The 12,812-nt window shown below is 34.2% G+C and overlaps 1 protein-coding gene across 5 annotated transcripts in view; it reads right to left on the reverse strand.

The window, feature by feature from the left end:
* Window positions 1-12,812, reverse strand: part of PPFIA2 (PTPRF interacting protein alpha 2) — a gene marked incomplete at both ends in the record, with an annotated part of 310,363 nt that overhangs the window by 67,043 nt on the left and 230,508 nt on the right. For all 5 annotated transcript variants that reach the window (XM_084305872.1, XM_084305871.1, XM_084305870.1 and 2 more), the window contains one exon: window positions 8,653-8,769. In XM_084305872.1, coding sequence (XP_084161998.1) covers window positions 8,653-8,769 — 117 coding nt within the window. The remainder of the gene's footprint in view (window positions 1-8,652; window positions 8,770-12,812) is intronic.

Raw genomic sequence — 12,812 nt, forward strand, 5'->3', positions numbered from 1 at the left:
CATTTTTCACCCAGGAGTCATTATGTCATAAAAAACAGTTTTGACTAGAAGCCGAAGTTGAAGCACACATGATGAAATCCTTTCTTAAGGATGTCACATACAGTAGAGAATGAATAATGACTTTACAAGAGAGCCTACAGACTACATTAGTTTACCTTATGAATAAACTCAGTTAGCAGGCCTAAAAAAAGAAAATGAAGCTATTTCTTAACTCTCACATGTGTCAACATATATTCATACATTGCTGTCTGATGGGCAACTTATCTCCATGACAGTTTCACTAATGTAATTTCATTAACTTTTCCATATAGTTTGAAGGAGTACACTGGGCTGTACTGAGGAAGGACATATTTAACTAAAAGAGCATAAGCCAAAAATTCCCAGGTAAAGATCAGAAAGTAATCATAAGCATCTCCCAGTAAAACAGGAGAAAGGATTGTGATTCTAGTGCACAGAGGTGTACTGGGTCTGGCTGGCATGGAATTAATTTCCCAGCAGCGGCCCATACAGTGCTGTGCTCTGCACTTGTAGCTTAAACAGCACTGGTATCACACCAGTGTTTTGTCTATTGCTGGATACTACAAGCCACTAATTAATTATATATTTGAACGAGAACTTAAGCCTGGTGTGTGGTGAGAAGGAAACAAAGAACATCTCACAGGGTTATCTCTGAGCAGACAGCAGTAAAGATAGGATTCGTTTGCTTGATAAAACTCCTCCTCAGTGTATCTAAATTTATGGCAGTCCAGGTGTACAATGCCCTCCCTCCTCCCGCCATGCATAATCATTTTCAACCCTGATGACTAAATCAAGCTCTGTCTAACCACAAAGTACTGTTCAATAATTAAAAGCAAAAAAATTCTTCAACTTCCTATTAGAAACCAGGTGGTGAAAGCAACTCCATTTTTCTCCTCTCTCTTTTTTAATCCCTAGAAGCATGTGCCTTATGTGTACTTTCTACTTTTTCCTAAGACATTCCCTAAGGTTTTTTTTTGTTTTTTTTTTTTTTTTTCTCCCCCCCCCCCCCCCCCCCCTCTCTTTAATGGAGTACTGGCAAGGTGGTTGCACTGTAAATCTACAATGTCAAAGTTGAAGCCCTCACCATGTTCTCAAGTCAGTATAATGTGGTTCTTTGAGAGTTTTTTTCTTTCTGAACAAATTTCTATCAGGCTCTCATCCTAATAGACAGGCTACCTTTGGCAAATAGAAAAATCCCTGAAGACTTCTGACACAACGTTACAATAGAACTATCTTAAAACAAAACAAAACAAAAAACAAACAAACACACAAAAACAATAAAAACACAAAACCAAAAAACCCCTTCTGTTTAAGAGAAAAAACAATATTGATTTTATATATTTTTCTTGGCACGAAGTATAAAATCTAACATTAAAAATCTAACATAAAACATTTGCAGACAGTGAGTTTGATTTGCTTACTATGTGAAGGCTTATTTGCCAATATAAATACTGCAAATATACATAAGCAAAGAGCGCAAGCCTAGGCATTTTTTTTTTCTGAACCTTATAAAATACCAAATCAGAGAATATTTATTTTATTTTATTTTTTCCAGCATGAAGTTGGCCAGGAAAACAATAACCTAAGACATATGTGAAAAATAAAAGGATGGATGCGAGCTAGGGTTCAGCAAGGAATTGTTCTCAGAAAGCAACATAATATTTAGAAAAGGCTAAAACGGTTTTCAAGTAACAGAATCTCATTGCTGCAGAAGCTTTTGGAGACTGGAATATGCTCCATTCACCTGCCTTCAGATATGACATATCCTCATATCTGCCATGAGCCTGTGACAATAATGCTCATGCTTACTGGCCTCCAAGATACACCTCTTTCACATGCTGGCGGCATCTCAACCTAAAGAAAGAATGCTGAATCATTTCATTTCGTGAGGTTTCTTACTCCATCTTCTACAAAGGTGGGTGCTAGCAGCTCTTCTATAAAATATGGCTGAATTTTGGTCAGTTGCTGAGGTGCTGACATGGCATTCGAGGTATAAAAGCTTTCCTAAACTTCATATGGAATATACAGAATAGTATAAATCACTTTTCAAATATTTTGGAAATGAAATATGATTAGCAGTAGTACTGATTTTAAAACCTAAATTATGTTTAAACTCTCTTTGGAATAAGATAAGCCCTAAGAATAATAAACATAGAAAATTCAACCTGAGAATGAATAGGGAAGAATTGCCATATAGAGCTCAAAAGCTTTAAAATAGTTTAAGCAGACATTTGAAAACACTGTCCCAAATCTCAAGAGAAAAAGATTATTTTATGCAGTGGTAGGTGAAGATGTTACTCATGACTTAGAAAAGTTGTCCATGAAAGCCAGAGCTTCACAGGAGAGAGAGAAAAATTATGTTTTCCATGTGAAATAAAATTGTAGGAACTCTGTAGTTTAGAAATAATAAAAAGGAATTAAAATAAACACCAAAGGAAACTGAATTATACACATCACTTGACTTTATGAAAGCAAGAGTAAAATTTAATGCTGCAAAAAGCAACGTTTAGTGATGCTATTTGAGATAGTAAAGAGATAGATAAGTAAAAATGAATGGCAATAGTTACCAGATGATGCTCTTTACTATAGCATAGAGAGCTTTTATCCCTATTCCGTTTGAATGCCTCATGCTCAAAAAGGTTTAGAAGAAAGTAAATGATATTAACACAGACACATAGCAGTCCAACCACAACTGAGTTAAACTACAAGCAAAAGTAAACTGATCATCATCCATAAAATCAGCATACAAAACAAGATCTTAAAAGCTATACCAAAACAAATAGCATTACACTGAAGATGTCACTGTGATTTCTAAGTGCTTGTTTGTCTCTTTATCTTTCAAAGCTATGCTACTTCCCTAGGTTTTTCCACGTTTTGGTCTGTGTCAGGCAGTAATATCATAATCATTAGAGGCCTCCTCTTCAATTACCCTGAATTTTCCCCAGTCTCTAATCAACTACCAAAGCCAACATTCTCTCAAATTTCTTCTCCCCCGCTACCCTGACATACTCATGTAAAAATAGCTACCTTCTCCAGCACTTTTCTCTCCAAATGTCCTCATTGTCTTGCTCTTTCTTTCAAGCCATCAAAAGACTCCATCTTTTATTACCACTTTAAAAGTCTGGAACTATTCTGCGTCCTGATCAGCTTTCAGCTCATATTCTTCTTTCTGATGACTGTAATCATCTGTCATGTTCTACTCATTTTGCAAAATGGGGCAGGGGGATTAAGAAAAAAAAGTCTACTTGATGGGTGGGCATTTTTCTTCTTGGAGATAGTTCCTTCCAGAATGTCTACGTATTTCTGTTTTGTACTGTTGGAAAGAATTTCTGAGATTTCACGCAGGACAGAGAAATAATTTCCAGGTGCTTTGTTAGAAGCCTAGTTAGCTGCCCAAACCAAGCCATACACAGGCTTGCAGGCATGGAGACTCCTTGCTATAAGCCACCCAGCAAAGTCAGCTAGCACAAAGCTTGGAGTAAAATAGATAGTAAGACTTCAAAGCAGTATTTTAACAGGCCTGATATAGGGGTTTCCGTTAGGTGAAAGGAAAAATAAGTTTCCACGACTGAAAGACAAGTTAATTTATATCGAACAGACAAAAAAGAGCTGACAGAAAGTCAGATTTATCATGTAAATAATGTAAAAGTAATGTAGCTTTTCAGTATCATAAAATGTCTATGCCATAGCAATGAGCACTAAATATTCATAATCATACAAACATACTCAGCTACTGAGCAGAACAGTACTCACAGAATATTTGCCTAAAGCCTCCTTCACAGAGAATATTGCATATTATTCCACTAGGGATACTCCCAGCATAGGCCTGACTCCTTAGATTTATAAAGACTTTTAGTCCCAGCTGCAGCATTTTTCCCATTTTTCTTTTTGTTCTGAAAATTCCTTATCTTTCCAGTTGCGTCAAGCCATCAATCTTCATTAAGACTCCCTCAGCACACACTTTTTAAATTAGGGTATCAATATTAATCCAGAAAGGGTCTATTAGAAAGATATCTGTCTATTAGAAAGCCCAAAAGATACTGCTTGGAAACTAACCCATCATCTGATTTTTTTTTTAATTTTTATTTATTTTTTTTTTTGTCTGACGTGTATTACTTTTTAAATTTAGAATGCTTTGGGATAAAGATTGTGTCTCCCACTATTTTATTTTTATACATCATGCTACGTCATTACATTTAAACAGCAAACAAGAAATCTTTACAACAAACTTTCTCTCTGTTACAAACATCCCTTTGATAATAAGTGTTAAATTCTTACAGTCTTCTTTAAAATGCTACTTATAATGAGGGCTGCCTGTGCCCTGCCTTCACTCCATTCTTTGCTGCTCCACTATGCTGCCAATTAAAATGAAAGAGTAAAGGAGCACACATGAAATAAATTAGTGAGTAGAAGCTAGAAGTTTTCTTCTTCAGCTTGCTACAGACCAAAGTGATCAGAAGATCCAAAAATAGTCAAGTACAAGAAACGGAACAGATTCCAATAACTGCTATGTTAAAGAAACCTGCTATGTTTTAGATACTATTTCCTCTTAATATTATTTGATTTGCAAACTAATTTGATTAGCCTACTCTGAGTTTAGTTTGGCAAAATATTTTTTATTCCTACAGGATGCAATGTCTATAACTGTTGTAAATTTTTTAACAGATTTTAGTATTTATAAACTGCAGGTGTTTCACTTAATTATTGGAATATATTAGTGTCATGAAAAAGAAGAAAAAAATGTGATTCTTAAATGAGGTGAATGTGAGTGCCTAAGGCATAGGATGAGGCACTATACTTGTTTAATACAGGAAAAAGTAATTATATACAGGTCTGAGTTCCTTGTAAAGGAACACAGGTTTTATATATATACAGGTTATAGGTACCTGTACAGGTTATATATACAGGTTATAAGTATTGATGTGGGATGTATATATATAAAGGCAATAAATAGGAACAAATTGACTTTGTCTTTTGCCAGTGTTTATAGGCTGTGGTTACAGAGCAATTAAGCAATTAAATTTAAAAATAGGAACAGTGCTTTTTCAAGGAGAAACATCCTGATCTACACTGCACGTACACACTTAGCTTATGTGCCTTCAGTGTAATGAGATCTGCACAAAATTGCTTAGTCAGGCAGGAGCCATCCTTTGCATACAAGGTGTCCGTGAGAATAAAAATAATAATTTCCCACATAAATTAATCTCTGATAAAACTCTATTAACTTCAGAAGGATTATAGCAATGACTTGTTATATGTTTGAATTAAAAGTTGTAGCATGGAACTTACTCTGGAATACTGTCCAATATGGGCCAGAAATAGGCAATGAATTTTGAAACACACTGTTATAAGTGAAGGACATGCTATAATGGTTGATATGTAAGGTATACAAACATCAGAAAATGACATGTTTTCCAAAGTAATTTCAATCCTTCTCAATTTGCACATGAAAATTTCTGAAAGCATTCCACTTTAATGAATAACTCATTTCCCATGACTTGCATGAATGCTAAAATAAGTATCAGCAAGGAATAATGACCTTATTTGAAAATGAGCTATTCAGTGTCTTATTTTGGGGGGTCCAGAAAGCACCACATAATGGCACCATAGTTTATAGCAAGAAATGAGAACACACTGTGCCTGCTATCAGTATCTGAGACTCGTTCTTATTTCTTGCTCCAGTTACGTATGGTAAATGGTGCCTGAAATTCAATCACAAGCTCAGGTACACCAATATTTAATGAATATTTTAGCAAGGAAAATCTTACTTTTAGGGTATTTTGACCAATTTTCCTTCAAACTGAAAGCAATTTGGGGCAAAAGAAGTTTGGACTTTTCAAGATCATATCTGAAAGTGATTTACTCTTTCTCTTCTTTTTCTTTTGTTTTCTAAAATAATAAATATACCTACTTAGTAATTCTCATTACTTCTATTTTACCATTATTTTCTTTTGAAATGTTTCAATTATACTTGAAAATCAGCCTCCATTTATGATTGCAATCCATCACCACTAATATGGTTTCTATTTCTTAAAGATTAACTATCTTGATTTACCTTACTGCTCAGTTTAAAAAATATCATTAAGCAGCCACTGCTTTATAGAAATCACTTTATGGTATATTAGAACAATTTCTTTTTGAGCCAAATTTATCGTCTTATAAAAATGTATAAAAATGTAAAAAAAAAAAAAGTATAAAAATGTATAAAAGTGTAAATGTAAAAAATGTAAATGTTACATGTGTAAATGTTACATGTATAAATGTAAAAAATATATAAAAATGTCCCAGGAAAGTTCTTGGACTGTTCTTTAAATCCTCTTTCTAGGAAGTGCTTTGAAAATATTTAATAACTTCCTTCAGCACTTTTTCTAAGCACTGAAGTAATATAAAATATTTCCGTGTTGCTGTAAAATGCAGTCATATTTTTTTGTTTGTTTGTTTGTTTCATTTTTCTTTCTTTTCATGAGAATATACTAACCATTCAGCATAGCTGGAACCAACGATGACATGTTTTTCATAAATACACAAAAAGTTATTCCAGCTTCAGAATGGAGGTTAAATTTAGGACACACTTAAATCTCCCAAAAGAGTCTAGTCTGCATATTTTCCAGGGCTGACCAACTCTTTCTGCAGATAACTTTTACCTGAGAGATCCTCTAATGACCTATATCTGTTTGGTACTAACTGTTGTCACAATCTGAGCAAGCTCTACTTCACTGTACATTTTACCATGTATGTGCCTCCTGAAAAGTCCAAATAGTGCTGAAGGTATTATTTAAGTTTTACCTATATATCAGCTGTGAAAAGTGGAAACCTGAAATGTAGGAACTACTCCGTCTGACTGAAACTGAACCCTGGTCTCCTGAATTAAGAGACGGTACAAACCATTACATCATAGTTTATTGGCCTTCATCCCTACAGCTGAAGTTGAAGGACATTTTAAAAGTAATGTTTAGTGTACAGGCTTAAGCTGAAGTATTTTTCAAAGTGAGGACTTCTATTTACGAACTAAAAAGGAATTAATGGTGGGCACAAAGGTAATGTTAGAAATTTAGAAAGTAACTAGTGCAGATGATGTGAATTGGAATGGAAAGGAATGGAACAGAAAGGAACAGAAAGGAATGAAAAGGAATGGAATAGAACAGAGTACAGTAGAGTAGTTCAGTTGAAAGGGACCTACAGAGGTCACCAAGTTCAACTGCCTGACCACTTCAGGGCTAAGCACAAGTTAGAGCATGTTATTGAGGGCATTGTCTAAACGTCTTTTGAACACTGACAGACTTGGGGCATCAACCACCTCTCTAGGAAGCCTGTTCCAGTGTTTGGTCACCCTCATGGTAAGAAATTTTTCCTAATATCTGGTCTGAACCTCCTTGCTGCAGCTTTGTAACATTCCCACACTGCCTAACTGGCAGATCCAGCGTCAACATAGCATCTTGTGCTCTCCATATTCATAATAATGCTTTCATTACTATAAGGAGCAAAAGAACAAGCCTTTAATTCATCTCAACAAGAAAAATTTAGGTAGTTTCAGGAAGGTGAGGTGGATTATTATTATTAAATCGTGGATGTGTCAAACGGTAAGATTTTTCAAGGAAGAAGAAAAAAGTGAACAGTATTTATTTACTAAATGTTTCTCAACCACATAGATAACTTGAAAAATACATCTACATAGTAATCTGCAAAACATATAAACTAATGCCTGCAGTGCAAGTACACTCTAATAAATTGGATTACCTATAAACTAAATAAGTAATAATGTGTATTATTTTTCTAAGTATGATTTATGCCACTGTTCATCACATGTCATTATAAAAAATACACAATTAGAGATCCAAGCAGCAACTTTACTCAATTCAACTGTCTGCAAAATGTTATATTATGCTTGCATATTTATTTAATAACTGTGAATCAAGAGAAGATATGCAACTTTTTTATCCATCTGGAAAACTAAGATTCAGAGGAAATCCTTATTTCTAAATCAGATACTCTCTAACTTGTCTTTGTCATTCAACCTTAAATGGGCAAATAGCCTAACTTCTATACAGCTATTTTGTATTGAAAAAATGTTAATTAATAAGCTCTTCACTTTTCTCTGTATGAGCAAGGATATAAACCTGCAACATGTCAATGCATAACACAGAGGAAAACAAGTTTTTCTAGTTTTTAGGTCTCTTTGTCATTCCCTGATGGACTATATTGGCAGCAGTTTTTGCATATATGCCCTTTATGCATATATGCCCTAGTATATATATACAATTACACCTTGCTCTTCTGCCTATGACATAGGGAGGACCACTCAGCAGGAGTTATTATCCTTAACTGCAGCATTTTGCAAAACAAACAAACAAACAAACAAATAAAATAAAAGTTTACTATAATCTGTAGGCTAATTCAATATCTGATCAAAGAGCTAAGACCTGCCCATTTGCACTTGCTTTTCACGTGAACAAATTCATTGTTTGACATTAGTTTCAGTGGGCAGACAATATTGTAAATGGAAGTCCCATAAAATATTCATATTATACTTACAATATATTCACATTACACTTACACTATATTCACATTACAGTGTTAAACTGAATCAGTTCTTATATAGATTGTGTGCTCCAGTGAAAACTAGTATTTTATTACCTTTTCATGAACCTTTTGCCCTGGCTCCATTCCTTCAATATGCTCTGATTCAGCAGGCCCTTCACCAGCTGCAATTTTCCTTTGAATGTGTGCATTTTGTTCACGCAAAGCTACAATCTGCAAAAGATAGAAAGGAAATGGTCATATGTATAAGAAAACCAAAAATCACTTAGCAGGCAGTTTGTTAAATCTAGTGACATTTTGATACCAAATTGGCCATTTGTAGCATCTGCAATATTAGGTCTATACATGCAGAGAGGTTTTAAAAAAACAAACACAGCAAACAAGCAAACAAACTTATATTATTAATGATTAAGGAGCATTAAGGATACAAAGGAATGACAGAATGTCAGGATATTCAACATTATGTCTTGCTTTATCTTCTATCTTTATTATTCTTTCACATTGAACACAATGGTTACCAAACTAGCATTCAGTATTGATAAAACTCAGTAGTACTGCTTCCGAGAAATAAGAACATACATATTCGTTATATTTATGTGTTTATGTTTATGCAATCCAGCTTAACATACCTCTTACAAAGTATGTCTTGTCTTCAGTAAGCTTTTCAACTACCTACATATTATTTAACCCTATAAGGCAACAATATTTGATATAATTCTTAGTGGTTTTCATGTTAAATTCTGTTTTGAAAAAGAAAAGGGTAATATTCTTGAGGATGAAGTCATATGTGCTTAAATTAAATTAACAGAAGACATTAATAAAAATAAATGTGCATGAATACCATCATAATTATTGAAAACTGGACAGTCAGAACCTTCAGTTCAAGTCCAAGTACTACCTCCTAAGATATGATAAAACATATCACATAGTTTTTTCCTCATTAGCTTCTGAATGTGGTCCTCAAATTTTTAGATTACTTTTCTAAATCACTATTACAGACATTATTTTCCTATTTAGCACACTTGCAAAGCTTTTGAACCAGACCACAGTAACATATTTCAACGTCACTTGAATCTGAAGTGAGTGTAAAATTGCAGAGATGTTAGTACTCCCATAATTAAGTCCTAGGATAGCTTTTTATCTTAAGTCTAAATTTGGATCCCTACTAGCTTTGCCAAACTCAGTCAAATAAATTGAAAATTCACAATAATATATATATATATATTCTTTTAGAAGAATGAAAAAGAGTTGTGGATTTAAATTTAAATCTAGAATACTAGTTCTCTAGCTGGAACTTTCTAAATGTTGTGGCTTAATACGATGAAGATACCCTAAAACCTAAAAAATGTTCCTTAACCTTGCTTTCTTCTCACAGGCATGTTGGTCTCTACAGACCTTTGTACAGTTCTCTACTTCCTGAGAAGCTATTCATTACCTCATTATAATTCCAGGCTTTAGATAACTAATTTACTGTGAACACAATATAAGAGTGATTTTGTAGTTGACAGCTCAGGGTGCCTCAGAGCTTGGAAGTAGAACATTGCTGGGTGTGTTACTATACTATAAGCCATTGTTACTATTAATGTGTATCTTATGCTATAAATTACAAGAAGAATATTCTGGGTACATTTCCTACACGTACAAACTTTTTCTTGAAATCCTGGCCTGTGACCCCACAACAGAGCATACTCAGGGCAAAAATGCCCTTAGGTATCCTGTATAATCCATTGGCTTAAGGCACAAATACAATAGCTGAGCTGAAAATCTTGAATTTATCTGGCTGGCACAGAGCAGGATAACTGAAAAGCTAAAGTGCTGAATGCTGAGATTAAAGTGGTTATCTGATCCCTTCTGTAAAAGTTGGAGAGAGAAACACTGTCAGCAGGTCTTCTGTGTCTGAAAGAGGTGGGATGAACAACATGCATATCTTTTCTCCTGACTGAAAACCTGTGATTATCTTAAATTTAGGTGCTTGCATTATGATGGCTAAATAGAGGCAAAATTAATTCCATCAAGGAAGTAAAGAAATTTAAGGAAAAAGATCATGTTATGAACCAAAAGTATGCTGCTAGTATAGTATACTGTAGTATAGCATTACTATACTGTATATACGATATATTCCTATACTATACCATTGTTATACTGTATATACACTATATACCATGTATTATTATGCTATATATACCTAGAGGTGCTGGTTGACAGGAAGCGTGTCATGAGCTGTCGATGTGTGCTTGCTGCACAGAAAGCCAACTGTATCCTGGGCTGCATCAAAAGAAGCATGGCCAGCAGGTCGAGGAAGGTGATTCTCCCCCTGACTCTGCTCCTGTGAGATCTCAGTCTTGTTTTAGCTCTGGGACCAGAGCACAAAAAGGAAATAGACATATTGGAACAAGTCCAGAGGAGGCCCACAAAGATGACCAGAGGGCTGAAGCAGCTTCCCTGTGAAGAGAGGCTGAGAGAGTTGGGGTTGCTCAGCCTGGAGTAGAGAAGGCTCCAGGGAGATCTTATAGCTGCCTTCCAGTACCTAAAGGTGGCCTACAGGAAAGCTGGAAAGGGACACCTTGTCAGGGATTGCAGTGACAGAACAATGAATAATGGCTTTAAACTAAAAAAGAGTAGGTTTAGATTAGAGATTAGGAGGAAATTCTTCACTGTGAGGGTGGTGAGATACTGGAACAGGTTGCCCAGAGCAGCTGTGGATGCCCCATCCATAGAAGTGTTCAAAACTAAGTTGGATGGGAGCAACCTGGTCCAGCGTGAGGTGTTCCTGTTGTGGCAGGGGATTGGAATTAGATGATCTTTAGGGTCCATTCCAACTCAAACCATTCTATGATTCTATAATACAGTATAGTTGGTCTTGCCCACTCCTCAGATGTGGTGGGGAAAATTGCTCCAGTTACCTCATGGATGCTTTTTTTCCTCTCAGTGTGTATAACAGTACAGACAAATAAACTTAGTTATATGCTTTCAAAAGTATAAGGCCTCTATGTAGGCTAAATAAAATACTATTCTGATTTTTAAATAGTTGCATAATCAATTTCTCTATTGACTTTTTCTTCAATGTTTTTGTTATTTAAATGGTATTTAAAACCATCTGCCAGTAAAGGATTTAAATGTAATTACTGTAATCACCTTGTTTTAATTTTGTTTTCCATGGAATATACACTTGTATGTAGAGATATAAAGATATTTAAATTAATTAATAAACACACAAAGCTAAAATATTACAGGTGTTTATTTCTGTAGGATTCTTTCTGATATTTAAAACAGTGAAATATTTTTTACTTGATTATTTCATTTTTATACTTCAAAGTTTTTAATTTATTATTAACTTTACGAATTTTAGAACTAGTTAATTTTTGTGGATAACAGAAGCTCTAAACAATATATATAGTGTTATACAGTCCCCTAAAAACAGCAAGGAGCTGGATCACTTACAGAATGTTAGATCTTTTTTGGCGTCAAAATGTCAAAGATTTCAGGCCTTTGAAAAGCTAGTTTTTATATACTTTTCCTACCTTAAACTATTGAACTTGTTTCTTTGATCTTTCAACATTGAAACAAATCTGTTCTAGCCAATTAAACTCTGATTCCCATTTTTTACTTTGCTACAGCTGACAGACCTACAAGGTTTTTATTTTTATTATTTTTATATTTTTCTTAAATTGAAATAGTCCAGTCAAAAATGTGTTTCTTTCTACATGGATGGTATGATAAGCCAAACTTCTTGTGAACATATTATGTCAGTTTTCCATCCAGCTCTTATCTAAGTCTTTCAGAGAACAGTGAAACTGACTACTTGGATGTCCTCCTACATTATTTTATCATAACAGTCTATATTTAAACAATGTTAAATATCAGATTTCAGTCTACTGAGAACATAATTTAAACTCCCAGTCCATCTTTTGACTTTGCTTTAATTTTGAGAGAGATAGCTTATGTGAAGGTTTAATTAATGTCTATCATTTTATATGGTAATAATTAGGTGTAGCACATGGAAAAAAGGATGCTTAGAGATTGGGGTGGTTTCCTATGCTGTTTACCTAAATGGAATTTAAATCCTAATTCATAAGCATAAATGCATTTTTTTTTTTTTTCCAAATTATATTTCTAATTTATATTAATTTCAACACAGCATTTCAGAAGCCACTGGTTAGACATTTAAGAGACATTTAAATGAGATGATTGATTGAAATTATTGTAATTGTACTATGATGGAATAATGACAGGATTTGTCATTATTAATATTTTAT

This window comes from Netta rufina (genome assembly GCF_964035555.1).
Source record: "Netta rufina genome assembly, chromosome: 1".
Classification (NCBI taxonomy): domain Eukaryota; kingdom Metazoa; phylum Chordata; class Aves; order Anseriformes; family Anatidae; genus Netta; species Netta rufina.